The 27,361-nt window shown below is 58.6% G+C and overlaps 9 protein-coding genes across 9 annotated transcripts; 4 read left to right on the forward strand and 5 right to left on the reverse strand.

Annotated features, from left to right (window-relative positions):
• Nucleotides 1-79: 79 nt before the first annotated feature.
• D7B24_007773 (uncharacterized protein) lies at nucleotides 80-578 on the reverse strand (the record flags this gene model as incomplete). Its single annotated transcript, XM_028641877.1, has 1 exon — nucleotides 80-578. A coding segment is annotated over one exon (499 nt), but the record flags the coding sequence as incomplete, so codon positions are not given.
• A 5,447-nt stretch (nucleotides 579-6,025) lies between these two features.
• PSY2 (Platinum sensitivity protein) lies at nucleotides 6,026-8,935 on the forward strand (the record flags this gene model as incomplete). The annotated part of the gene is made up of 6 exons (XM_028641878.1): nucleotides 6,026-6,145; nucleotides 6,280-6,397; nucleotides 6,489-6,573; nucleotides 6,649-6,710; nucleotides 6,760-8,076; nucleotides 8,127-8,935. The coding sequence occupies 6 exons, from the start codon at nucleotides 6,026-6,028 to the stop codon at nucleotides 8,933-8,935; spliced, it is 2,511 nt and encodes an 836-aa protein (XP_028494153.1).
• A 732-nt stretch (nucleotides 8,936-9,667) lies between these two features.
• On the reverse strand, nucleotides 9,668-11,938 carry SPATA5 (spermatogenesis associated protein 5; the record flags this gene model as incomplete). Its single annotated transcript, XM_028641879.1, has 1 exon — nucleotides 9,668-11,938. The coding sequence occupies one exon, from the start codon at nucleotides 11,936-11,938 to the stop codon at nucleotides 9,668-9,670; it is 2,271 nt and encodes a 756-aa protein (XP_028494154.1).
• Nucleotides 11,939-12,885: 947 nt separating this feature from the next.
• D7B24_007776 (uncharacterized protein) lies at nucleotides 12,886-14,253 on the forward strand (the record flags this gene model as incomplete). Its single annotated transcript, XM_028641880.1, has 2 exons — nucleotides 12,886-13,387; nucleotides 13,451-14,253. 2 exons carry the CDS (start codon nucleotides 12,886-12,888, stop codon nucleotides 14,251-14,253), a joined length of 1,305 nt encoding a protein of 434 aa, XP_028494155.1.
• Nucleotides 14,254-14,995: 742 nt separating this feature from the next.
• Nucleotides 14,996-15,847, reverse strand: SEC4 (GTP-binding protein; the record flags this gene model as incomplete). The annotated part of the gene is made up of 3 exons (XM_028641881.1): nucleotides 14,996-15,324; nucleotides 15,390-15,657; nucleotides 15,818-15,847. 3 exons carry the CDS (start codon nucleotides 15,845-15,847, stop codon nucleotides 14,996-14,998), a joined length of 627 nt encoding a protein of 208 aa, XP_028494156.1.
• Nucleotides 15,848-17,906: 2,059 nt separating this feature from the next.
• Nucleotides 17,907-21,630, forward strand: HUL4 (putative E3 ubiquitin-protein ligase; the record flags this gene model as incomplete). The annotated part of the gene is made up of 2 exons (XM_028641882.1): nucleotides 17,907-20,646; nucleotides 20,708-21,630. 2 exons carry the CDS (start codon nucleotides 17,907-17,909, stop codon nucleotides 21,628-21,630), a joined length of 3,663 nt encoding a protein of 1,220 aa, XP_028494157.1.
• Nucleotides 21,631-21,971: 341 nt separating this feature from the next.
• Nucleotides 21,972-22,826, reverse strand: D7B24_007779 (uncharacterized protein; the record flags this gene model as incomplete). Its single annotated transcript, XM_028641883.1, has 3 exons — nucleotides 21,972-22,419; nucleotides 22,515-22,621; nucleotides 22,782-22,826. The coding sequence occupies 3 exons, from the start codon at nucleotides 22,824-22,826 to the stop codon at nucleotides 21,972-21,974; spliced, it is 600 nt and encodes a 199-aa protein (XP_028494158.1).
• Nucleotides 22,827-23,128: 302 nt separating this feature from the next.
• On the forward strand, nucleotides 23,129-25,392 carry D7B24_007780 (uncharacterized protein; the record flags this gene model as incomplete). The annotated part of the gene is made up of 2 exons (XM_028641884.1): nucleotides 23,129-23,639; nucleotides 23,696-25,392. 2 exons carry the CDS (start codon nucleotides 23,129-23,131, stop codon nucleotides 25,390-25,392), a joined length of 2,208 nt encoding a protein of 735 aa, XP_028494159.1.
• A 445-nt stretch (nucleotides 25,393-25,837) lies between these two features.
• On the reverse strand, nucleotides 25,838-26,815 carry D7B24_007781 (uncharacterized protein; the record flags this gene model as incomplete). The annotated part of the gene is made up of 1 exon (XM_028641885.1): nucleotides 25,838-26,815. One exon carries the CDS (start codon nucleotides 26,813-26,815, stop codon nucleotides 25,838-25,840), a length of 978 nt encoding a protein of 325 aa, XP_028494160.1.
• Between the last annotated feature and the right edge of the window lie 546 nt (nucleotides 26,816-27,361).

Raw genomic sequence — 27,361 nt, forward strand, 5'->3', positions numbered from 1 at the left:
CTCTCTCTCTCTCTCTCTCTCTCTCTCTCTCTCTCTCTCTCTCTCTCTCTCTCTTCCTCACACCCAAGCACAGACGCACCTTTGCTGGATAAAGAGCTCGCCCGCCCTGATTCGAACATAGGCAGCCTCTCAACCTCTTTGCCCTTGATGGACGGCAGGGCGAGATCAGGTACCGAGTAATTGACGGTGGTGGAGCGATCTCCGCCCCAAGCAGGCATTGGTGGGACGCCGTTGTAGCTGTAGGCTCTGGGCATGTGTCGCATCGGGTTGGCGTGCACCGAGGGGTAAGTGACGTGAGAAAGGCTGCTGCCAACACGAGGGAGTCCTCCTGGTCCTGGCATTTTCGTGCCTAGGTTGGACGTGGCCATGGCACTCCTTCGTCGGTTCTGCTCGAGAATCTTTGGTCGGTCGTCATGCTTCCAGCTCGAGGGGGCGGCCGCGAGGGCGTCAATGGCGGCGTGCGTAGGAACATGGCGATACGGCACCTGCTTGTGCTCCTCTGAAGCCTTCTCGGCCTCCTTTTTGTTGTGCTCCTTGGCCGACTGCCTCGACTTCTTGAGGCTCGAAAGGATGGACATTGTTGGCGTTTGATGCTTTGAGAGCCGGCGTTGCCGCTGGCGCGAGAGCAGACAAAAGATTCGGGGAAGGTAGAGGTGGCGTGTTCGTACTTGAGCTCAAATAGCAGGTCGCTTGTAAGGTGCGGGTGCGGGTCAAACTGTTCTAGGAAGGCCGCACGAACGGGTTGATCTGGATCCCGGGATGCCACAAGCGAAGAGGGGTCGAGAGACCAGGATGCGAAGTGGCCGAAACCTGATTGGGACTGGGTCAGGATGGTCTCCAGGATAGAATGTTGGGGTGAATTGAAATGAGATTGTCAGTGGCAATGTCAGGGTCGTCAGGTGAGTGACGGAATAATCATGTCGTGAGGGGAAAGAGGCTGTACGCGTCTGCCCTGGCCTGGTTGTTCTGGTTTTCCAGAACTCCTGGGAAGTTCGGGGTCGTGGGGGGGCCCGGGGGTGTCGAGAGAGATGCCACACTCTGGGGGGGACGTGTGCGCGACCTTTGATCAGATCTCACCCTTCTACTCACGAGAGAAGGCAGAACGAACAATTTTGCAGCACCAGCCACTCTGGCGATTGTCTGAACGAACGAGGCAGGCCGACCTAGCGACGCCCTGCTATCGTGAAGTCAGAGGCGTCTGACAGACAGAGAGGGGTACCAAAGGCTGCGTCAAACAGAGTGCCACGGCGTCGAGGCGTCTTCAAGGTTGCGAGTTGAGCATAAGGAGGCAGTACGCTCAAGGTCAAAGGACGGCTGCCGGGAATGCACTTTTCCAGCCTTATGAGACGTCGTCGTTGTCACAGGCCTGAATCGAAGAAGTTTGAGAAGAGGTGAATCACAGACATGCGTCCCAGAACTGCGTGCTCTTTCCTTTAAGACGGGGAGGATTCAAGGCTTGCAGAGGGCATTGGGGGGGGGGTGGCAGGAGACTCTTAATGGGGGCGTGTGGGTGAATAGGCAGTGAGCCGTGAAAGAGTGTGAGGCAAGGCACATCACCTCTAGTAGGGTGGGTGGGAGAGGACTCGGACCTGGGTGATAGCAGGGGTCTCTGTCGGGCTGCGGATACGCCTATGCAGCAGCCAAGCCGCCTTTCGACTGCTGGTGCATGGCTTCCAATATCTAGGCTTGGCAAAAGCGATGGACAGACCGGGGTTTGGGTTAAGTCCCCCCCCTTTTTCTGGTCTATCTCGTAATGATAGATGCAAGTGCCGTCTGGTTGGCATACTGAGGACAGAAAAAGACGCCGACAGTAGGCTGCGGCGTGCGAGACTGTGAGGTACGAGCAATTAGGAAGCAGGGAAGTTGGTGAGCTTGCAACATGGCGATAAAGCGCGTTCCCACCGCCGGAGACCGTGCCGATCCTTCTTGTTGCAGATCCTTCTCACTCCCGGACGGATTCCTGGATCGCAGATTTCACCATGCTGGCTCTGTGCCTGGCATGCATATTGCGACACGGGCCAAACTCGTGGTCACCTGCTTGCTGGTTGGTGATCGGCAGGAGAATCGCAAACGGCGAGGGCGACGACGCTGTTATCGCGACGGCACGGACGGCAACCTTGCATCCTCACAAGCTCTGACGATGCTCCATTCACGAGCCATGATCCTGCTTCTGTTCAGCCTGCAGCATTCGCGTCAGCGCCATCGACAATGGTCGCTGAGGAGCATCAGCCAACTTTTTGCTCCTCCCAAAAATGGCCCTCGTATTCCATCCCAAGCCAGGCACGGCACGGATAGCGCTCATGTAGGTTGCCTGCAGGGATGCGTGGCCGAGGCGGGTGGGCGGCGTGGCGGCATGACGGCCAGCCAACGACGTCCTGGACAATACTGAGCACAGGCGGACGCGCCTAGGGTCGGACTGACCACGGGCGGCATGGCGCTAGCTTCCCAGGAACCCAGAACCCGTCGCTCCCCGTGTCGATGGAAGCCCGTCATGGTGTCGCTCCAGCCGCACCGGACCGCCATCGTCCGCTTCAGGCTTCTGGTTTTCAGGGGAATGGAACCCTGTAGCGCATCCTTTAGAGGAGCTCTCAGGGTGCCCGAGCAACGATAGCGTCAACCGTAATCGGGCTGATAGCGCCCGGAAGGTTCTTATACCTTGTCAAGAGGCTGTTGGGAGACCTTCCGGCGGAAGACACACGCTAACAACCCTCACACGGCTCGTTACCAAACCCTGTTTGTTTCAATGCGCCCATGGATACGATATGATGACGTTCGTTTTCTTTTTGTGTTAGTCGCAGTTCGCAGCTTTTGCTGGTGGTTCTGCCTCTTCTGCCAACCACCCGTGGTATCCGCTTCTGTATTGTGAGACTCTGTCTTGCTTTTTGTCTGTTCCACACGTTGGCCGAATCTGGAGGGCGGTGGATGGATGCCAGTGTCGAAGTGCGGTATAGCTGAATCATACATATCATATGTCGCCCGATGCACGTCTGTCACCATCTGCTTCAGCTGTGATGAGGACGACAGGGACGAACAGCCGGGCTTGATAAGCCATGGTGTGGCAATTTCCACGCCGTGTCTCGCCGACGCCAAGCTAGCAGACACACCTCCAAGGCAGGACGATCGATACTCAGTGGAGCAGGCTTTGGAGAGTATTGATTAGTGACCTTTGTTCGGGGTGTTGATGTGCGCCTGCTGGAGGAAGCTCGCGCTTTGGTGTAGCATTGTGATCCGACCAGGCCGCCAGGGCCGTTGTTCGACAAGGCCGAGGCAGGCATTCCGGTTAACCCTGGGTCAGATCATATGCGACCCGTCAAGGGAGCCTGGTCAACAACAATGCTCCACGCAAGGCGAATAAGGTAGTCTGCCGTGCGTCGGGCATTTTTTCCTTTGAAGGCATTGGAGGCTTAGCTGGTGTCCATGGTCGGCATCTGCTTCATATCAATCTGCTTGAAGAGAAAAGAGACGCCGCTTGTTGACAGTACCGAGTTCGTTCAAGCAAGCTCGACTTGGCGCTATCAGAAACGGGATGGTCAGCTCTTCGCATCCCCTGGGGGCGCCATGCCACTTAAAAATCGGGAAATCGCCTGAAATGACACCAGAAACCAGTCCGAGCCTGGGCCGACTTGTACCTTATCAGGCCAACGCAGCAAGCTGCTTCTTGGTGGGAGAAAATATTGACTCCGCTAACAAGGAGGTAGGTAGACAACGACACACCACCGGTGTGTGAATGCTAGCGAGATGCTAATCAATCCCTCTGGGGTGGCTAGCCGGTCAGGCTCATATCTCAACATTGTGCCAATGGCGAGGTGGGTGACTGTTTGTCTTTCGGAATCTTTAACCGAAGACTGCGCCGACGGATGCGAGCTGGACATAGACGATGATGAGGAGAAGGTGACGGTGTAGTATGCCGGTGCGTGGGGGTCAGGTTGGGCGCTGGGGCATTACAGGCTCTTGTACCCTGCTGCCCTGCTGGCCAGTAGATTTGATCAGCACATCCGTCAATTGAGCGCATGCGATGCTGATTGTGTTGCATTGAGATTCTGTAAACGATCACATGGGTCGAGCGTCGCACCGAAGTTCCGCAGTAAGTACATGTCGGGCCCAGTTGCTCGCTACATGTATGGCAAGCGACGAGAACAGGAGAAGACTCTAAATGATCTGCGTCTAAATTGCGGGTAGGGAAGATGTGTGGCCCTAGCACGGGCCCCGTCCTTGGTCCGATCCTTGGTCTCGCTGACGATTGGGTATTTTGGGGCCCATGTCCTTTTGTTTGTCGACTTATTCAAGCAGTGGCTTCGTTGCACCATTTTACCAGCACCGTGGATGGGACGGGCATGGTGCGGGCCTCTGCATTTGGTACGTAAACTTGGGGAGTGTGATCGGCCTTTCAAGGCTGTCCCGGCGATGGGATAGAAAGCTGCTAGCTGCAGATGGACTGGACGAAGTCTGGGACATAATCGCACGTGGGTGCTAAGTTAGTATCCGTTTGAACCTGTAGCCCGGGCCCCGGGCCTGAGCTTGTGCCTGGACCAAGTTCGTGTTGTCCGGCTGGTTTCTCGCTCGAGACACTAGGGGCCGAGAGAAGACTTTGAGGTGCTTAAAATGATGGGATTCCACATTGACGGTGAATCTTGACAATGCCGAAAGTCAAATGCCGTTCTCGTGTGTGTGTGTGCGTGCGTGTGTTGCGAGGCGGCAGGCTCAGAATTCAGTGCATGTTCGGGAGTCAAGCAGAGCGCCAGAAGCCGAAACAGGATAGCCCCCAATTTTCTCTTGACGACAAATGATGTCGCAGGACCGCAATTGATGGGTTTTGTCGATCTTGGCGGATATGGTCAATCTGAGGTGACCAGGGCAAGGCAACGATCGTGGTTATTTTCGGGGGCTCATTCGATCCCATGGCGTGCCATCCAGCATCCATCAGGCATCAAGCCTTTCGGGAGGCGGCAATCTCAGACGAGCGCTTGCCCGAAGCAGTCCAGCAGATGAGGAGCCGCCTTCCGAGAACGACCTCCGATTGGACAGAGAAAAGCGACGAAGCGCCGAATGACGTGAGCCAGCTGCAGACCGCTGGTGACAGGGCCTTTACCAGCTGGTCGCCCCGCACAGGCCAGGCCACCTCGGCACCCAGGAGGCACCCAGGACGCAGAGGAAACAACCTGCCACGGATGGATGGTCCTGCCGTTGTCTGGGGGCAGACGCACTGGGCAAGTGCCACCCACGGCCACCCACCCCCGATCACGCGCATCCGCCCACTTCGTCCGCAGTGCATTCCAGGCCAGCCTCAACTTCTTCTTGGTCACATCACAGCCCAAACCTTGCGCCGCGCTAGCTTCATCCTCGAGCCACGAGTCGCTGCCCTACCGCCATTCCACCTCTACCGCGCGCTCTTTCCGCTCTTTTCTCCCATTTTCTTTCCCTCTGGTTTCTTCTTCAGGGACCAGCCAGGACAGGGTCCACTGCGGCATTCAGCTGCTGCTTTCGTTCGGGTGGCAGTTGTTATCAATCTGTCCGACGGTCGATCGCGCGACCACTGCCCGCAATCCGCATCCGCACCCGCCTCCGATTTTCATGGCATTCTGATTGCACCTCCCACGACACGACGCACTCGACGTGCCGCGCCATCCCCCCCTCCTCTCTCTCTCTGTCTCGTCAGTCGATCGACGTCATACGGCGACAGTGCCACGACCCTCATCGCCTGCCTTTGTCGCGACGCATCGGAGGGCAATCTCGCGCGCCTGCTCCTGGCCTTAGCTGAAGGGCCCCAGAACACCAGAAGCATATCCCCAACCCAGAACCCCGACCCCGACCCTCCGACCGATCAACCAACCGACCTGTCCTCTTCCCTCCTTCTACCCCCTCCTGTCGTCACGCGCCAACCTTGCGGCGCACATCTGGGAAAGTGGCGCTCACTATCCTTAGCCAGCCAGAAGCCGAACTATCTCTTCAGCAACATTTAGAGCTCGCCCCCGACATCACTAGTTATCAGCCGAGGGTCGCCATTGAGGGGGACGTCGAACCCGTGATGATGGCACAATCCGTGCCTCATCAGTCGACGGACAAGAAGCGCGTCAAGGTCTACGAACTCCGTAACAATGACTGGTTTGACCGAGGCACCGGCTTCTGTACCGCTGCTTTTACCCAGGTATGTCACGTCATGGCTTTCCCACATCGTCTCGTCTCCTCTGCTCAAGTCACTGGCCTCTTCGTCCTCGCTTGACCCGCCGTCGCGTCACTCATCCTTGCCACCGCGAAATACTGATCAATGGGGATGTGCAGCAATCCGAAGAGGGCCATCCACGCGACCCTCGCGTCTACGTCGAGTCCGAAGACCAGCCCGAACGATTGCTTCTTGAGACCAAGATCTGCAAGGAGGATGGCTTCCAAAAGCAGCAGGGTATGTCGCAAGTCACATCGGCATCTCTCACGGCCCGCGCCATCTTCCCATCCCATCCGACACAAGTCGCTGACGCTGCCTACTCCCATAGAAACCCTGATAGTGTGGACCGAGCCAAGCAGCGGTATTGACATGGCACTCTCTTTTCAAGAGGCAGAGGGCTGCCATCTGATCTGGTTCGTGCCATCGCCGCACCCTCGGCGTCGCGCCATTGTCGTGTACATCTACTGACCTGTCATGTCGAATTACAGGAAGTTCATCAGCGGCATCCAATCGACCTTCCACGGTGGTATTTCCGCACCCGGGGCGCCCGGTATGACCACTGCACGACACCCCTTTGGATTTCGCTGACGTCTTTCAAGTTGATGACAGCCTCTCAGACGACCTTGCCATGGACATGCCTAGCAACGTGAACATGCCCACCGCCGATCTCAAGAACCTTACCGAAATCGAGCAATGCATGCGCGTGATGAATCAGACGGCCAACGGCCGCGACGCCTTGGCCAAGTTCATCATGAGCGACGACTACATCGGCAAGCTTACCCCACTTGTCGAAATGGCCGAGGACCTCGAAAGCCTGACCGACTTGCATCGCTTGTGCAACATTATGAAAACAATTATCCTTCTCAACGACACCTCGATCATCGAACATGCCGTATCCGACGCATGTCTCCTCGGCGTCGTTGGCGCCCTCGAATACGACCCGGATTTCCCCAGCCACAAAGCTAATCACCGCCACTGGCTCGGCAACCGGGGTCGCTACAAGTCGGTGGTACCTATCCGAGACGAAAGCATAGAGCGGAAGATTCACCAAACGCACCGCCTTCAATATCTCAAGGACGTCGTCCTGGCCCGCATCCTCGACGACCCTACCTTCTCCGTCCTTAACTCTCTGATCTTTTTCAACCAAGTCGACATCGTGCAGCATCTGCAAGGGAACGCGGGTTACCTCAATGAGCTGTTTGGCATCTTCAGGGGGGCAGAGGTGGAATCGCGAAAGAAGGACGCCGTCCTGCTCATCCAGCAATGCTGTTCTATTGCGAAGAACTTGCAACCCCCAGCGCGCCAGACGCTGTACAACAACTTTATCGCACATGGCCTGTTGCAGGTCATTAACTTTGGTCTGCGCTCAGCCGATGTCGGTGTTCGGGTCGGCGCGACGGACATTCTGGCGGCCATGATCGAGCACGACCCTCACATGATTCGGCAAACACTGTACCGCCAGATCCAAGAAAACCATCCACTACTCACCGATTCCCTGGTGGATCTCCTCCTCGTCGAGGCTGATCTTGGGGTGAGATCTCAGATTGCCGACGCCCTGAGAGTGCTGCTCGACCAAGGACCGCCCGTTCAGGCACAGGAAGCCTTTGCCCGGGCCAACGGCGAGTTCCCTGGCAAGACACGTCTACCGCAAGCGACAGAAGCCAACCACGAGCTTCTGCTTGCCAACTTTTACGAACACTCGGCGAGAAAACTGTTCAGGCCGCTCATGGCGTTGGAGGGTCGGACAGATATGAACTTTACCGTGCAACAGGCATCCATGTTCACATACCTCATTGAGGTCCTCGGTTACTTCATCCGCCAACACTTGCATCGGAGCAAGTTCTTTGTCCTGCAGAACGATATCGCACTGCGTGTCGCCCAACTCCTCAGCTGTCCTGAGAAGTATCTGCAGCTTGGTACGGGTCCACCCAAAATGTGTTCGTCGTATTCATACTAACGTGATTAGTTGGCATACGGTTTTTCCGAAGCCTGATTGGATCTCACGACGACTTTTACATCAAGCATCTCACCGAGAAGAATGTCTTCGGCCCATTGCTGGATGTGCTCAACGACACCATGCCCCGGGACAACCTCTTGAGCTCCGCCTGCCTCGAGCTTTTTGAGTTCATCAAGAAGGAGAATGTCAAGGACCTGGTCAAACACTTGGTGCAAAACCACCGGGAGCAGCTGATCCCTCTCAGCTACATGGACACGTTCCGCGAACTTGTTCTCCGATTCGATCAGACTCAAGCAGGCACAATGGACTACTACCTCGACAAGGAGGACGTGGACTACTGGGACAATCTGGACGAGGATGACGGCCCCGAGAGCAAAGCGCTAGACAAACCGACTACGAACGGAGACGGCGCGACGCCGCAGTCAAAACCCCTGGTCGACTACCCCTCGGACGACGAGCCGGATGAGAACCAGGAGAACGCCATCGTGACGCCGCCCGCCGAATCAAAAGAGACCAAATCGACCGATGCAACGCCACCATCGACACCACCTGCTGTCGCTCCACCAGAGCGGCTATCGGAGAAGCGACGGCGCGAAGAGGACGAGGAGGACGAACTGGGCAAGCTGATGCAGAACAAGCGTCGCAACAGCAGCTCCGCAGGCTCGAACGCGTCCGTCGCATCGTCAACAAGCATGGCGAAGCGAAAGAAGGATTTCCCCAATAGGTCAAGTCCTTCCAGCGCGCCGAGGAAGATCTCGATCAACATTTCTCCCTCGGTCAAGACTGGTGGCAACTCGAGGTCGGACGACGAATCATGAGGGCGTTATTGTTTCATTCGGCATGACCAAGGACAAGCAGGCTAAGGGACACGATCGCGCGACGTCGAAGGGTAGACCGACCCAAGGTTCTCTCGGCGTCCGTCGCATGTTTGATTTCCGGATACGGCGGGTCTGCTTCGGCGGCTGGGCGGGGTCGGCGTTTGCCGGTACTTATTTTTAACGGGTGCCAGGCTTTCTTCTTCAATTTCTTTTCTTCTCCCTCGCTTCCTCCCCCCTCTCTCCATCCTTCTTCTCTCGTACATGGTTTGTTCTTTGCACGATATGAGAATGACGAAACTAAATTGAGCGAGTGAGCGAGCGACAGTGCTCGTGGGAGTTTGCAGCGGCGAGAGGAGCGCGGGCGGCTCATGGCCGACGCGCAAGTTGGCAGAGGCCAGCGCTGATGATCGGGGTGGTTGGCCCGGGGGGGCTGCGTGCGACGCCCCTGCGGAGAGACCGACGGATGGGACGCGCTGGAGACGATGGTCGTATGGGGTGCGTGTGATGTGGAAGCGAACTGCGTATACCCCATCTGTAACGAGGTGGCTTCGATCTGGATCAGGCTGGCAGAAGCCTGATTTTTTTGGTCACTAGGCACCCTTGATAATTCCATCCGTTGTTGGTACCCCATTCTTGCGCATTGGATGGCATGTGTGTATGCTTTTGCTAGGTATCGTGCATGAAAACTATCTACGCCCCTCTTTGGGAATTGCCGTCTCATCATCATAAACCTCATTGCCGGGAAAACCTCGTGGCCCATTTCTCATACCCTGCCAGCATGGCCGCGGTGACGCCCTTGGGCATCGTCTCCATGGCGCCGGCAATGTCCCCGAACGTGATCATGCTGTCGTCACCCGTCCGGATGCCGTCGAGGCACTCGTCGACGGCCCGCTCGGACGCCATGTTGCAAATCTGCTTCATCTCGGCGCCGCTGAAGCCGTCGGCGCGGCGCGCCAGCTCGGTAAAGTCCATGCCGGGCTCGGCCCGCACCTTGCCCATGTACGTGCGCAGAATGGCCTCGCGGCCGGCCTCGGTCGGCATGCCGACGTAGACGAGCGAGTCGAACCGGCCGGGCCGCAGCAGCGCCGAGTCGATAGCCTCGGGCCGGTTCGTGGCCGCCAGGATGAGCACGCCCGGCAGCGACTCGAAGCCGTCCATCTCGGTCAGCAGCGTTGTCAGCATGTTGACGCTGCCCTGCGAGCGCGCCGCGCCGCCGCCACCGCCGCCACCGCCGCTGCCGCCGGCGCGCTGGCCGCCGATCGAGTCAATCTCGTCAAAAAAGATGATGCTGGGTGCGGCCTCGCGCGCGCGCTGGAAGAGCTCGCGCACGGCGCGCTCCGACTCGCCGACGTACATGTTGAGCAGCTCGGCGCCCTTGACGGCGAAAAAGTTAAAGTTGGACTCGGTGGCCAGGGCCTGGGCGGACATGGTCTTGGAGCAGCCGGGGGGCCCGTAGAGGAGGAGGCCCTTGGGCGGGTTGATGATGAGGGCGCGGACGCGGGGGTCGGTGGTCGTCGAGAGGGCGATCATGCGCTTGAGAGCCTTTTTGAGGCCGTCCTGGCCGCCAATGTCGCTCCACTGGATCGTCGGCGGCTTGAGGTTGATGTCGTGCATGGCCGTCGGGCGCGTGCAGCGCAGGGCGGCGTCGAGGTCGGCCCGGGCGACGTATGGTGTCGACGGCAGCGCGTGGCCTTGCTGGTCCGGGTCGATGCGCGTCTCGAGAAGATGGATGGCCGTCGACATGAGCCGGTCAAGGTCTGCGGGGTTGAAGGCGTGGGTATGTTTCGCGAGATAGGCGACCAACTCGGATCGCTCTTCGGGCGCGATGGATTCGGACATGGTGTGGAGGACCTGCTCACGGCCGGCGAGGTTGGGAATGGGAAGCGCAATGTTGAGCTGGAACCGCGTCGACCGTTGGAGCTCGGCGGGCATGTCGGTCAGGTAGTCGCTGCAGGAAGCGATGACGGCGACCTTGGGTAACGCCCCCTGCGCCCTGGCCTCCTCGGCCAGTTCGTCGAGCTGCTGGCCGAGCTTGAAGATGATGGTGCTCGAGTTGGCGCGGTCTTTGCCGATGAGGGCGTGGAGATCGTCGATGAGTATGATGCTGGGGCGTTGGGCCTTGGCCTGCTTGAAGGTTTCCTCGACAGTGCTGGATTTGTCGAGGACTTGTACGCGAAAGACGGTGCCCCATTTGGTCGCGGCGACCACGTCGAGCAGGTTGCTCTTGCCGGTTCCGTGGCCGCCATGGACGGCGATGCCACAGGAGCGTCGATGGCGAGGATGCAAGAAGGGGGCGTTGAATCCCCGCAGGAAATCGTTGAGCTTCTTGCTCTCAGCAGCCAGACCTGGGATATCGGGGACGACGAGCTTCGTTGGTGCCACGTGAGTGTCGGTGACTGGCTGGCGGAAGGACACCGTAGGGGGGTCATCGGAGCAGGCGGCGATGTTGTCAGTTTCCGCGTTGACGCTCTGCACACGGAACCTCTTCTTATACGTGGCAATGGTACAGTCAAACGTCATGCCGGGAAAGACGTGGACGGCGCGTTTCAGGGGAAACCAGACGGCGTGCTCCCAGTTGGGTGTTTCCTTGGCAGCAACCGCATCTAGGGGTTCCAACACGATGCTTTTGGCCGCGGGAACAGAAGACTCGTCGCACAGCTTGATGGACAGCTGGTCGCCGAGCTTCAGACCGACCGCCTCCCGAAAGGCATCGGTAGTGAGGAAGACGTTCGGGGGCACCTTTTTGTCGAGCAGGCATGAAAGGACGGCCTGTCGACGTACGGGCTTACTACTGGATGCTTCGGCATCGTCATCGAGGGCGGCGGCCGGGGCAGTCCTCTCGATCCAACATCGTTTTGTGCTCTCGACGCCTCCCGTCAGAAGGATAAGTGTGTCTTTGTTGACCCAGATACGGGCGGCGCCGACAAGGCTCGATTTCTCCTGACTCTGATCCCACGTGCCAACGGGTCGGACCTTGCCTGTGACTTCCTTGCTGGTGACCATGATGGTGTGGAATGGAGAAAATGCGCCTATGGATATTGTGCGCCGAGGGCAGGTAGTTGTGTAGGCGCTGCTCTAGGAGGACCCGTGAGAAGCAGAGAGACCCAGAACAGACAGCTTCATGTACCCAGCACCGACGACGGTAGCTTTTGGCATAGGCCTTGGGTGGATGAACAACGGCGAACTTCCAACGAGCTTTCACTCTCCGTTTCCTTCATGATGTGAAGTGAGTTGACGACCAAATCAGGTTAGTGCACGATAAAAAATTCTGGCTTGGTGCAGCCTCTGACAGCCGCCGTTTGGGGCAGTCACTGTGGTACCCCACCTGCCTCGAGACAGCGCCTGTCTGACACGGCACTGGAGAGCAGGTGCGTGTTTGTGTAGAGAAACTCTAGCAGTAGCGATAGAAGCTGGTCGTATCGGCTTAGCTTCGCTGTCATGGAGTGCATAGTATATGGTTTTCCTTTTATAAGGTGAACACTTGTATAAAGAGTGTATGATGCGTTGGTTATGAAGTCGTATTCGGCGCTCAACATGGGGAGAATGACGGGTTCACAACGCTAAGAAGCAACACGGCTCAGCACCCATGGCGCGTCTGGGACCCTAATGCTCCGCCCCATGTCTACCTACCAGGTACCTATACCTACCTAGGTACCTATACCTACCTAGGTACCTATACCTACCTAGGTACATACGGCACCTAAGGCAGGTACCTAGGTCAGGTACCTCGTCCTTGGTTTGAGGGCCAACGCACTACGATGCCGCACCTGAGGCACTGGGACCAATCGGCATGGAGCTGTCTGTGCTCACTGCCGCTTCGGTTCCACGCTGCAAAAGTCCAGCTTCGTGATTCTACCCAGAGCTCTCGAGCTAACCCTCATCTCAACCTCCACGTCAACCACGTCTTTCATCCAGCCGTCCGCCCCCCGCAGCCGCCACTAACTGCCCTCATGCAATGGGCTGACACCAGAGCGCTGCGCCCCCTCGTCAGCAGCATCGCAGTTGCGCGGATGCCCCCTCGAACCCCCGGCCTTCCTCTTGGCCTGCTTCGCCCTCTATCCCGATCATGGCCGAATCACCGCCCCTTGCACGCCGCCGCCCTGCGCGGCAGTCCATCTAGGAAGGGCAAGACGTCCATCTTCAAGGAGATGTTTCCAGACGCCAGTGCCGGCCACGAGATCCCGAGGACCGACCGACCGAGACGCCCACGCGACGACATATTAGCCAAGGAGCCGCCCATTCAGCGAGAGCTCCCGGGCAAGGATGATCTGCGCGCGTGGCTCGAGGCACAGAGCCATGGCGAGGAAGGCATCAACGCTCGACCGGAGAAGGACGAGATGCCGGCGATGCTCATCCTGTCCAATGCCAGCAAGCATCTCACCGAGGCCGACTTTTACCGAATCGGTCGCAAGGGCGAGCACCTCCAAGGCTGGAACACCACCATCAAGAAGGGTACATCTCCTTCTCACCGTGTTTGTTGTCTCGTGTGAGCAGTCAAAAACTGACAAGACGCAGTCATCCACCTCCACGACCGCAACACCCTCGCCCCCCTGGACAGCTACTTCATCCTCTTCACCTCGCGCGCCGCCGCCCGCGCCTACCAGCGCGAGGCCGAGCAGCTCTACAGCCGCGCCCGCGCCGACGCCGCCAAGCAAGACCTCACCCCGGCCCCGCCCGCCGACGACATTCCCCCCTTTACGCTGGCGCCCCCGTCCCCGGCGCCCCTGAACCTCAAGCTCTACGCCCTACCGCCGAGCACCGCCGCCCGCCTCGGCGCCTTCACCCTCGCCAAAACGCTGCCCGCCCCAGAGAAGTCCGTCGAAGGCGCACAGAGGGTCGTCGTCTCGCTGCAGGGCGGTGCCCTGCCGCCGGCCGCGTTCTGGGGCCTCGTGCGGCGAGATGGCGAGGAGAGGAACCTAGCATGGGACGTGCTTGAGATGCAGCCGTACTTTGCGCAAAAGGCTGCTTCGTCTTCTGCCAGTCACCGGAATAGCAACACACCACGCGACAAGACGAAGAACAAGAAGAAGGAGAAGCAGGAACAAACTGCTGCCGAGAGCACGGCCGAGACACAGACGGCGGAGCAGCGGGCAGCAGGGGAGACGGCGACGACGGACGCGCCCGCGTCGGACGAGCCCAAGGACAAGACGCACGCCAAGTCGGCGCGGTTCGTGCTCTCCTTCAGGGACGTGCACGAGGCGCGGCGGTTTGCCAGGTCGTGGCACAGGAGAGAGTTCCCGCTGTCGCCGCCCCGGCAGGGTCGGGACAAGGGCCGTGTCGGGCAGTGCGTGACGGCCAGCGTGGCGGTGCCGTGGTGAGAAGATATTGGAGATACCCCTTGGAGACAAATTATACCCAGCTCTCTTTCGCGTGTGTGCATGTGCCATGTTTCTTCTCGCATGTGTGGCGCGCGACATCATGAGATGCAGCCATCGTTGTTAAGGAAAAGCAGTTGAACACTGTGAAGCCTAATTACACCTATCCTACCTAAGAACAGGGAGGAGAAAGCTTGCTCGAGCATGATCCGATTCACAAAATGCTAAATCCCAGTCATACGGCGAAATTACTCACAACGTGCGACAAGTGGAAAAACAAGCTGAATTGTACCCCAGTAAAGGAAATAAGGCAGGAAGAGAGAGGGAAAATAAAAGGGCAAGAAAAAAAAACAAAAACCCGAAACTCCGGACCAGATATTTGCTCTCTAAACGGATGATGATGACACGACCAAAGCCTCGGAGGCTCTTTCAACAGAAGAACCAGGCACCCTTCCCTCTCCATCCGCCGGTCGAGTCGCTGTCGCCGCTACCACCACCACGACCACCACCACCGCCGCCGCTGTCGCTCGCTCCGGTATGCTTGCTGCCCCTTCCGGAGTGCCGTATGTGCATGGTCTGTTCGGGCGCCTTAGGCGGCGTACCAGTCCCTTCCTCTCCCCCGCGCCCGCCCATCATCTGCCTCTGCCCCATGGCCATCTCGCCGCCGAGCTCCAACCAAAAAAAAGTCACACCCGCCGCCATCCTCGTGCACACCCAGCTTTCACTCAAGAGAGGCCGTCCCAGGCTAGCAGCACTTGCCGCCGCTGCCCCCCGCCTGCGCGATGGGCACGCCGCCCGCACCGCCGGACGCGCCGCCCGCGCCGGCCTCGCTCTTCTGGTTGTCGATGAGGCGCTTCTTAATGTCGGCGGCCAGTGAGTAGAAGGCCTGGTCAATGTTGATGTTGCTCTTGGCGGAGACCTCGAGGAAGGGGATGCCGAGCTCGTCGGCGAGCTGCTGGCCCTGTTCCGTGGAAACGACGCGCTTGTCCTCCCAGTCGCACTTGTTGCCGATGAGGATCTTGTTGACGCCCTCGGTGGCGTGCTGCTCGACGTTGGCGAACCAGGTGCGGATATCTAGTCAGAGGACAGTGTCAGCATGGGACCCCCCAAGAGGCAGCAACTGGGCGGCAGGAACGCACTGTTAAAGGAGCGCTCGTCGGTCACGTCGTAGACGAGCAGGATGCCCATGGCGCCGCGGTAGTAGGCGGTGGTGATGGTGCGGAAGCGCTCCTGGCCGGCCGTGTCCCAGATCTGCAGCTTGACGCGCTTGCCGTCGAGCTCGATGGTGCGGATCTTGAAGTCGATGCCAATGGTCGTAATGAACGACGGCGTAAAGGAGTCCTCGCTGAAGCGCAACAGGCAGCAGGACTTGCCCACGCCCGAGTCGCCTATCAGCAGGAGCTTGATCTGTGCGTCGTGTTAGCTGGTGATGCAGGGGTCTGGTCGGGTGCTTGTCGTCGTCATCGTCATCGTCGTCGTCGTCGTCGCCCTTGTCGTCCATTCGGGGGAGGCCAAAGGCAGCAGCGCGATCCGGCAGCAGCGGACAGACAGGAAGGGGGCCACCTACCAGGAAGTCGTAGTTTCTGTTACTCGACATGTTGGCGGTGGTCGGAGGGTGCTCAGTTTAGGAGAAAGAGGGGTGTCGTAAAAGACAAAAAAAAAGATTGGTCGGTGATCGGGATTGGTGATGGCAGAGGGGCAAAAAGGCGGTGCTCAATGTTCGGTGGTTGTCGCGCGGAGGGACGGACGTGGCAGATCCAGAACCGAAGAGGTCGAAGGCCAGCGGTGCGGTGCAGTGCGGTGGGATGGGATTGATGGGCTGGTGGATGACTTTGGACTGCTTGATTGATCGTAGCGCGGGCGGTTTCCCCAGTTCGGTGCAGGTCAGGTGCGGTAGTGCCTCCAGGCGTAAAATGAGCCAGGAGCGAGGAGCCAGCAGCCCACGAGGAGCCAGCAGAAGCCCCAGCGAGCTAGGCACCACCCTCAGCGGCCACGACCACTACACCACTCTCCAAGGCCCGGGGAATCGCCACATCCTCAGCCACACAACGTCATTGCTTGTCCGACATCACGACTCTGCTTCCCTCCCTCCGTCGCAGTCGTTGTCACATGGGTGCGACAAGACCTGCAGATCATCGAAACGCCTTTGACGGGGCCATTTGACTTTGATTCTTTCCGTCGAGGCCGAGAACCAAAAAGGTGGTGGCTCCCCAAAAAGCGACCATCACAACGTTACAAGTCTAGTTTGCTGTACCTTTGCGTCCTTTTCCGACTACCGGAGATCCTGTTCTAAGCGGCATCGTCCCTACAGCTGTACCATGGCTGCCAGTTCCTCGTTTGTGTGGCCTCTTCATTCTTTTCCCGTAGACGCCAGCTCAAGGGTGATACTTGCATCAGCCATGTGCTTCCCGGGGGGGGAGGGGGGGGGATAGGTTCATTGCAGGTGCCGATGCAAAGAGAGCCAACCTGACATTTGGATCCATTGCGCAGGGTACGGTACCTGGAGCTCACCAAGTCCCAAGTCCCACTGCGGGGGTCTGGAACATCGGGTCTCCTCCCAATCGCGTGTCCTCTGCCTTCGGGCGCTCTAGGGAGGCGCCTCTAGTGGGTGAGTCCCCTGGATCCATCACCACCCGGCCCCCAAGCTTTATTGTTCGACCGTCATTTCTCTAAGCCTCTACATTCTGTTGCATTGCGTAACGCTTGGCAAAGCCTCCACGCGCTCCCAATGCCATGACTCCTGCTCGTTCGTCTGCCCTATACTCTCGTCGCCCGCTTCTCTGGCCCTCTTGCTGTGTGTGACACATTCATCACCCCTTGACAGCCCTTCGATTGAAGGCATGCAGGAACACGGAGTCGGTTCCAACCAGAGGCCAAGGCCTGGTGCATGATTCGCTCGCAATAACCTTTCGAGTCCCCCCGTCGACATCGAATACGAGCTTCAGGTGAACGAGATCAACCACCTTTCCTCCTTCACTGGCAACCGGCGGACGACATCGTTAGGCCTCAAATCCCGTGTCACAACCTGCACGACAGTCAACGACCGGATGGCTTGTCCACTTGGCATCCATGCTCGCATGCCTGGGCCACCTTCAACAAAGACATATCATTACCGTTCCCCTGGCACCGCCTTGCATTCTTCACACCCGGCCGCTTGAATCTCGAGACGCGAGACGTTCGCCTACTCCAGCAATTGCATGCCAGTCCGGCCTCGACATCCTCATCAGTTTCGTCCGCCCACATTGCCTCCTCCATACCCCCTAGCTCGATCGGATCTGTCGTGATTCTTGACGGCCCTACCCGCCCTTGCCTTAGTCTCGAGACAACTACCTTGCCTCATACCGCACTCAGCCCACAGAACCCAAGCCGTCGGTGCCGACGTCTGTGTGGACACGCCCCCTTTCTCCCTCTCCCTTCTCCAACCCCCTCCTCCTCCTTCTACAGCATTGGATAGTAGCACTGCACGAGAACGACGCAAAGTCTTCATCTTGATGCAGGACGTGCCAAGGGGGCAGTTGTTCTCGATGCTCTTGCTTGGTGCTAGAAGCTGCAAGTGCCCCTCGCCCTCGCCCACGTCCCCACGTCTACGTCCGCGTCCGGCAAGCACCCTCCGGCAAGGCAGGCGCCTGCCTCACTTTGGATAGTCAGTCGCGACCATGGCATCTCCGTGGCCACCCCGACGTCCACCACCTCCACCGCCGCCCCGTTCGCCTCGACGACCTGCTCCCCAGCCCTCTCGACGTCCATCCGACGACTTTGTCACCCGCCTGCACAACACCTCGCTCAATGCCCCGCCCAGCGAGCTGGCGCGCCTCTCTCGCCACGACTTTGCCCTGGAGGATTCTCAGGCCAACGCTGACTCGAGCTCCTCCGAATCTGATATCCACCCCTCCAGACCACGCCGTCGACCAGCCCATTCTCGGTCTATGAGCGTTCCTTTCCCGTCCCTCTTCTCCAGCAAGAAGAAGCAGCGTCCAGACCCGGTGCACGACGACGACTCCGACGACTCCCACAATGACCCGCCCGTGACTCGATCCGCAGCCAAGACACATACAAGGGGCAACATGAGCCAAGGCAACCGCGATTTCGCCACCGGAAACTGCATGACCTGCAACTCCCTCGTGCGCTGGCCGCGAGATCTCAAGGTCTTCAAGTGCACCGTCTGCGTCACCGTCAACGACCTCAGCCCGGAGGAGCACGCCGGACACAGGTCTGGTGGCGTCCCGCAGTGGCTCCGGGGCGCCAACTCTTCCACCTCGTCCTCGTCCTCGCCCCCGGATCAGCCTGCCCGCCCGGTCGACAAGAACGGCACCAAGGAGATATCATTGGAACACACAAAGTCGTTAGTTCACAGCTGCCTTGAGAAGTATCTGGTCCAGGTCGTGCGTCAAGGAAATGCAGCAGAGAAGCAGCGAGGGCCGTCGTCAGGGCATCCGCACTCGCCCATCATCCAGGATGATCATTCGACCGGCCGCTGGATAGCTACGAATCCCGCGACACCGAATTCTGTGTCGCAGAGGATGCAGAAGGAGGAACCTGCAACTTGCATGTTTAGCGAGCAACCGACACTTCGCCAAAACCCTCATCAACAGTCTCCAAGATCATACTCATCCTCCTACCCGGCTCGTCCATTGGTGCACAGCATTTTCGGAGAGGAGAGCATCCGTCCTGCTGCACCTCTGCAGCCCGAAATCGACGGAAAGCGACTTTTCAAGCCCTTGGAGGACTATCTCGTGTCATGCTTCAGCTCGCTGCAGTGTGTGAATTCGTCGTTTCTTCCAGGCCGTCCACATTACACTGCCCGACCGGAGAGTGATGATTCCCAACCTGTGTTCCCTGCACAATCGACTGGCGACGCAACACGGCCGGTTTTTGCGCCTGAACCAAAGGGTAGAAATGTACGACGACAAACCGCCGTGCCTCGATCCGACTCCAAGTGTGCCGAGTCTCAATCGCAGCTGGTTGATCTGGATCCCAAGCTGTTGCTGCTGGGTAACTTCGCGGAAAATGGCATGTGGTGGACAGGGAACCAAAAAGAGTCTCAACAGCATGCGCAATCAAAAGGACGCAAGACATCAGAGGCTGCGCACTCAGTTGTCTCCATGCGTTGCGCTCAGATCGAATGGGATCAGGTCGCTTCATGGTATGCTACATTACTCAATGCGGCAGAGTCTTGGACTGCGATTTATGACAGCCTGTATCAAGAGGAGGCATTCGAGCCTCTATCCGCCGCCGCACTGCAAGATTTGGAAGACGTTCTACTCGCAGCGCAAGAACGAGTGCAAAGGGTCCTGCTCAAAGTGACCGAAATGTTGCTCAAACGACCCGGGCGTGCCTTAACCGACCCCGAAGACATGCGATTCCTCCTCATCTTGCTCGAAAACCCCCTATTGTATGCCATACCGTCATATTATCGGGGCTCCAAGCAACCAGGGACAGGCGGCTCGCGAGGCGGCAAGAACGGGAGCGATTCAACTCATGCGAGAGGCGGCCCAATATCTGGTCAACACTCTGGAGTCATCAAACGGATTCTGGGCCTCATGTCGAATGCCTCAAATTCATGTCATACGCACCTCATTGCATGGTTTGCACGGTACCCCGAATCCAGATTCTCAATATTTAAGGACCTGACAAGCGGTTTTCTCACCTTTCGACTCATTCGCCAGAACGAGAAGAAGTATGAAGCCAAGGTCGACGTCATTGATGGCCTTATACCTAACATGAACACCGGTCAATCTGCAGCCTCGCTTCATGCAGCTCTCGGGACGTCGAGTTCATCGAAAAAGAAGACGAAAGAGCAGCCGAAGAAGATGATATACCATGATGACTGGCAGATAAGAGCTGCCGCACGCGTCTTGGCTCTACTGTTCGCTGCCAATAACACCTTGGGAGTCAGACGCGCAGATGCAACCATGCTGGGTAACTCCAGCGTCGTCCTGCGCGAGGGTGTTCAAGTATTTGGTCAAGTCTTGCCAACCAGCGATTTCTACAACAGCATGATAGACTATGCTGACTTGATCGCTGATTTTGAGGCGTGGGAGACAAAGAGGAGCAAATTTGCCTTTTGCCAGTATCCATTTCTACTCAGTATTTGGGCCAAGTCTCAAATTCTGGAATACGATGCCCGCCGTCAAATGACTACGAAGGCGCGGGATGCCTTTTTCGATAGTATCATGACACGGAAGAATGTCACGCAGCACTTGACACTTGACGTACGCCGTGACTGCTTGGTGGAGGACAGCCTGGCTGCTGTGAGCGAGGTGATTGGCAGCGGTGGCGAAGACATCAAGAAGCGCCTGCGCATCGAATTTAGAGGCGAAGAGGGCTACGATGCAGGCGGTCTCCGCAAAGAATGGTTTCTTCTCCTCGTCCGTGAGGTGTTCAACCCAGAGCACGGTACGTATCACAGTAGAGAGAACGTTGTCTCGATCAGAACTACGACTAACTTATCTGTCAGGCCTGTTTACCTACGATGAGGAGTCACAGCTTTGCTACTTCAACCCCAACTCTTTTGAGACGTCGGATCAGTTCTTCCTCGTGGGGGTGGTCATTGGGCTTGCCATCTACAACTCGACCATTCTGGATGTGGCGCTTCCGCCATTTGCCTATCGCAAGCTGCTCGCTGCGGCGCCAATCTCCCCAGTTCCATCGTCTGCACACCCACGTCCTATCATGACGTATAACCTTGAAGACTTGGCCGAGTGGCGCCCACGATTAGCTGCAGGCCTTAAACAGCTGCTTGATTACGATGGTGACGTGGAGGAGACATTTGGCCTCGACTTTGTTGTCCCAGTTGATAAGTATGGGACAGTGCTTCAGGTTCCCCTTTGTCCAGGAGGCGAATGGAAGCCCGTCACGAACGCAAACCGACGAGAATTCGTAGACTGCTACGTGCGCTACCTCCTGGACCACGCAGTCACCCGGCAATTCGAGCCATTCAAGCGCGGCTTCTACACCGTCTGTGGAGGCACCGCACTGTCCCTTTTCCGGCCGGAAGAGATTGAGCTTCTGGTCCGGGGCTCAGACACAGCTCTTGATATCGACTCGCTCCGAGCTGCAGCTGAGTATGACAATTGGGGCAGTAAGAATCCTGATGGTACAGAGCCTGTCATCGGCTGGTTCTGGGACACGTTCAAAAGCGCCAAACCTTCAGAACAACGAAAGCTCCTATCATTCATTACCGGAAGTGACCGAATACCCGCTATGGGCGCTGCGCTCCTTCCGATCAAGATATCCTGCCTCGGAGAGGACGAAGAACGTTATCCCATTGCTCGAACCTGTTTTAACATGCTGTCTCTTCGCCGTTACGGCTCGCAAGAACGACTAGAGCACATGCTCTGGACGGCTGTGCACGAAAGCGAAGGTTTTGGCTTGAAGTAAACGGCACAAGGAATAAATAAACAACTCTTATCATTGTCATGGCGTATGGGAGTCAGGAATAGGCAAAGGATATCGCAAAGGGCGTATAGAGGGGACCTCTTCATCTGTAAAACAATCACCTTCGGCTGCTACGCAGGATCCGATGTGTATCAAGCATCCAGGCGAGGTTCGCATACAGCCAACGAATTGACCTTGTTCATAAGCTAAGTAGGAAACTCGAATCGGTTTTTCGTGCGGCAAGATCCTGACCATGCTTCGAAATGTTCTCCCACAAATCGTACATCTACAATACTGATACAAACATGATTGCTGCCCGTGGCTGCCCACAAGCCGCCCAACCCTTAGTCGATCACGGACTCCCTGGCCTTCTTCAGGAGGTCCCTCTCCCGATTCCTCTCGTCAATCGTCGCCTTTTGCTTCTTCTTGTCCACGGCGCCCTGGCGCTCCATCTCCTCGACCTCCTTCATCTCCGCCTGCTCCTCGGGCGTCGGCAGGACAGGTTGCGCGCCCGTCTCGGCGAGGAAGCGCGCCAAGATCTCCTCGGAGCGCTGGTTCTTCATGTCAATCTTGACGACGCGCTCGTCGGCGGCCGGCGGCGCCGCCTTGGAGGTGTCGATGCCGGACGAGGGCGGCTGGATGCGCGCCGCGGGTTCCGCGCCCGCGGCGGCCGCGTCGGAGAGGTAGATGGAGAGCAGGGCCGGGCCCTCGTTTGAGTCTTTGCGGTTGACGATCATGGGAATCGAGGGATTGTGGAACTTGAGGCGGGGGAGCATGTCGCGCCAGAACCTCCTGCGGGCCACCGTCAGAAACCATCACTCGTGCGCTGCGGGACCTTCTTATCCCCCCTCTCCTTTTCTTTCCTGTGGGGAGAAGAGAAAACGCACCTGGGACCCATGTGGCCGTTGTTGTATGTCTTTGCGAACTCGACGTGGATTCGGGTCACCGTCGGGGGGATGACGGCTGCGCCGGGGCCGTGGCGTATCCTGAGCATCTGGTTTCGGGGGTCAGTGCCTTGGTTTCTGGGTGCAGGCTGCCTCGATTCAGGGGAGGGGGGGGGGGGGGGATTCTCATACTTGCTGCGAAGAAGGTTAGCATTTGCGAACTCGATAGAGAGATCAGGGGTTAGGGTGCTGGGGCAATTGGTTACGTACTGCCCGGAGCTTGTGCCATCTTGACGCTGCGCCTGTGCCGACCATTGTGAGGAATTGGTTGCGTGGGTTGGTATCCGAATGATGTTCGAGTACCTTGTGCCTGAAGGAGCTAGCAGCTATCTTCCAAGACGAAGTCGCGTGTCAGAGGAGCCTCTTAGAAAATTGGTCGTGATGATTCGGGGCGAGCCGGGGCTTATCCGGATAAGATAAGATAACGCGATCTATCGCGCGTCAGATCACCCAGAAATTTGGGGGGTGAGCTTCCTCCTCAGAAAGTTTCCAGAAACCACTCTGGCTTCGAATGCCCCAGACGACACTTGGCAAACGAGACAGTCGCACTACCGGCAATGCACCGAGCGCTGTCATCGAGATGGCTACGGAGCGCGCTGAGGATTGGTGACCGGGCCGCCCTGGCTGAGGTGCCTGGGTACCTGTGCCCAGCGCTCAGTCTTTCGGCGCAAAGGGGGCGTGGTGTTCCTCATCAGACGACGGTTGCGCCTGGCCAACGAAGGTGTCTTCATGCCGAATCGAATCTTTCAGACCCTCTCGAGCGACTGCCTTCGGATCCCGCAGATGCCGACGCGCTGGCTTTGGCGAAGCTGCCTCTACAATGCCATGGTTGCGGCGCCTTCACTCAGACCACGGAACCTGACCAGGCTGGCTACTACGACTTGAACCGCAAATCTGTACAAAAGTTTGCGGCTTCCGAACACGAGTACGAGATAAAGAAGGGGGAGATCGAGGAAGATTTTGTTGTGACCAAGGCCTTGGAGGGATTGGACGAACACAAGCTGCAAGAGCTTGGCCTGGACCCTAGGACTCTGCTTGCCGGAGAGGACCTCGAGACTGATATTCCCTGTGAGCTCTACCTACGAATAGCCATTCGTGGACGTCGTTGCTAATATGCCGCTTAGCTTTTCCTCCCGCGCCGAACGCAACGCCGCTGTGCAACCGCTGCCATGCGCTCGTGCACCACCGCAAGGGCACGCCCATCTTCCACCCGAGCGTCGACGCCCTCCGCGAAACGATCGAAGAGTCGCCCTTCAAGAACAACCACATTTACCATGTCATCGACGCCGCAGATTTTCCCATGTCGCTCGTACCGAAATTGCACCAGCTTCTGGGCGACGTCAGCCTCAGGCGGCGCAACCGCAGGTCGCGTGCCGGACGCTACTACAAGGACCGCAAGTTCGACATGAGCTTCATCATCACGCGCTCCGATCTTCTGGCGCCGACGGAGAAGCAGGTCAACGCCCTGATGCCGTATCTGCGCGAGGTGCTGCGAAGCGCCTTGGGGGAGTTTGGCGACGTTGTCAGGCTCGGCAACCTCAAATGCGTCAGCGCGAGGCGGAGCTGGTGGACGAAGGACCTCAAGCAGGAGATTTACAAGCGCGGCGGCGCTGGATGGATGGTCGGCAAGGTCAACGTCGGCAAGAGCCAGCTCTTCCAGGCCGTGTTCCCCAAGGGCACGACGGCCGACATACCGTTCAAGAACGCCGTTGAGGTGTCCATGTTTTCGCGGGAGGAGGACGACGAGAACATCAAGTACCTCGACGATGGGGCGGAGAACTACGACGAGCGTCTCGACCTCGACGCCCTGCTGCCGCCGGCGCGCCCCGAGAGCAACTACCCGGAGATGCCCACCGTGTCGTCTCTGCCAGGCACCACGGCCTCCCCGATCCGCATCCCGTACGGCAACGGCAAGGGCGAGCTCATCGACTTGCCGGGCCTCGTGCGGAGCGACCTCGAGCTCTTCGTCCAGGAGGACAAGCGCCAGGCCCTGGTCATGCAGGACAGGCTCAAGCCGGAGCAGCACTCGATCAAGCCGGGCCAGTCGCTGCTGCTCGGCGGCCTCATCCGCATCACGCCGCGGACGCCGGACCTCGTCTTCCTTGGTTACAACTTTACGCCGCTGCCCGAGCACCTGACGTCGACCGACAAGGCCGTCGCCTTCCAGGCGCAGGAGAGGACCGCCGCGCAGGTCGACAACATCTGCACGCCCGACGCGGCCGACAAGATGCAGCTCGCGGGCTCCTTCCCGCTCCGCCACGACGTGACCAAGCTCCGCGCGGGGCCCATCACGCGCAAAAACGCCATCAACATCAAGGTCGAGAACCTCCCGTACCGCGTCCTGTCGACCGACATTCTCATCGAGGGCGTCGGCTGGGTGGAGATGACGGCGCAGGTCCGCGCGAGGCAGCTCTTCGCCAAGCCCGAGGCCACGGCGGCGGCGGCGGAGCCCGTTGTCGACGACAACACGCCCGAGGACAAGCCGCAGGATCCCTTTGACGCCATCCTCTCACGTGTGCACGGCGCCGAGAAGGAGAAGCCCAAGGAGCCGCCGGTCGCCGACAAGAAGACGAACAGCAAGGCCGGCGGACTCGGCGAGCCCGTCGAGCTCAACTGGCCCGTGGTCGACGTGTACAGCCCGCTCGGCAAGTTCGTCGGCGTGCGGCCTCCGATGAACGGCTACATGCTCAACAAGCCGCGCGTGCTGGCGAAGCACAAGAAGGCGCGGCCGCGCAGGAGCATGAAGGGCGCCAAGAAGAGGGACAAGATGGCGCGCAGGGATGCCGCTGCTGCGTCCGCTCCCGCCTCGACGTCGGCTTGAGGCGAGGGCACGAGACGCATCCAGGGAAGACTGTCATAATACTGTATTTTATCCTGTACATTACGACTTGTACCATTATGCGGGGTCATAGAAAAGAAAAACTCCCAGGAACCCATCAATCACCCCTTTCAAAGCTTTCAAAGCGGGGGAAGCATCGCCGATGGACAGACACTCTTTATAGAACCTTTCCCATGACCCGTGATTTCGTAACACAGTCTTCCCGAAATTTCTCCTCCACGCGGCCAGTGGCGCCTTAAAACACCAACATCAGCATGACAAGATGGGGTATCAGCCTGAACACTCCGTAGACGCCCAGGGCTCTTCTCGGATAGAAGAACCCCTCCCAAAGATTACAAGGAAAAAGAAAAAGAAAAAGGACCAGAGAAGCGTGACGTTCGTTCTGGGCACCTTCTCGCCCGAAAGTGCTTCACAGCAGACGCGGGCCTTACGCCGTCCCTGGCGTGACCCCGACAGCCGTGCCGTTGACGGCCTGCCCGGGCGTGACCAGCTCGCGGAAGCGTGCATAGAACGTCTCGGCATCCAGACCCTCCTGCTGCAGCTGCTGCAGCTGCTCGAGCTGCGCCTTTCGCCTCGCGGCCTCGAGCTCCCGCCTCGCCTCCCACCGGACAGAGACGAGAGCGGCCTTGCGCAGGTCAAGCTCGGCGTCGGCGGCGGCGCGTTGGGCGTCGGTCATGGCGCGGTAGTCGGTCTTGAGGCGGTCGAGGTCGAGGGCAGGGTTGGCGGTCGTGGCAGCTGTGAGGTTGCTGCTGCCGCCGGCACCGCCGCCGGTGAGGCTGCCCGGAGGCAGAATCTCGTTGAGGAGGTCGGAGGCGGAGGCGCGGGCGCGAGCGGCGCGGGCCTGGGAGTCTGTCGAGGCTGCTGAGGAGAGAGGGACGCCTGAGGTTCGGTGATGCTGCTGTTGCTGCAGCTGTTGGGCTTGCTGCTGTTGGCGTTGGAGGTCCTTGGGGTATGCTGGTTGTGTTGGTGCAGGCTGCTGTTGAGGCTGCTGTTGTTGCTGTTGCTGTTGCTGTTGGGGCTGCTGTGGTGGCTGCTGCTGCTGCTGCTGCTGCTGTTGTTGTTGTTGTTGCTGCTGCTGCTGCTGGATGGGCCGAATGGGATTCGGGTTGGGAGCGAGGTTCAGAGGGGACGCGACGCTCAGCTTCGGATCAAGGGATGGCGAGGCGGAGGGGGAGGCATCGTCAGACATGGGCTGCTGCAGGCCGCGAGAGGACGAGGTGGGCGTGAGGCCGTGGCCGGGGCCGGGGCCGGGCGTGAGCGTCTTGGAGCGGCGGAGGGTTGTTTTGATGGTGTTGAAGGGAACGTCGGGCAAGTACTTGTGGATTTTCTTGGCGCCATTTCCAGCGGCGCGAAGCTCGAAAATGCGAGCGCGCATGGTCGGGTCGAGCTGGCGGCCGCGAACCATTGCTGTGAAGGAACAATGGATGGGCAGTACGGATGGTGGATCGATCGTGTTGATGTACCCTTGGGCCGGCGGCGGAAGGGATGGAGCTATTTCGAGCGATGGCGTGGGTGAGGTAGGTGGTCAAATGGATGATGGGAGTTGCTGGGTGGGTGAGGTATGGGTGAGGTATGGGTGAGGTATGGGTGTGGGTGTGGGAGTGGGTGAGGGTGAGGAGGGTGAGGATGAGGAGGGTGAGGATGAGGAGGGTGAGGTTCAAGGTCGCGGGTGGTTTTCTCGTGTTGGGGGCGTGTTGTGTTGGCGGAATGGGCTGCGTGCGGGAGGGAGGTCAAGAAGAGGAGGGAGGTCTGGGAGGTCTGGGAGGTCTCAGACTTCTGGGGGAGGTCAGGTCAGGTGCCGAATTTGCAGAGGGGGGTGCAATCAACGCGTTTGGGCTCTTGGGAGGCAAGCGCCGGGTACTTCCAAGCTGGAGAGCAGTCGCGCTCCCCAGGAGGGGGGTGGGGGGGGGTGGTATTATTACCAGGGTTTGCTGTGGCGGGACGCGATGTG

This window comes from Verticillium nonalfalfae (assembly GCF_003724135.2).
Source record: "Verticillium nonalfalfae strain VnAa140/NRRL 66861 chromosome Unknown scaffold_65, whole genome shotgun sequence".
Classification (NCBI taxonomy): Eukaryota; Fungi; Ascomycota; class Sordariomycetes; order Glomerellales; family Plectosphaerellaceae; genus Verticillium; species Verticillium nonalfalfae.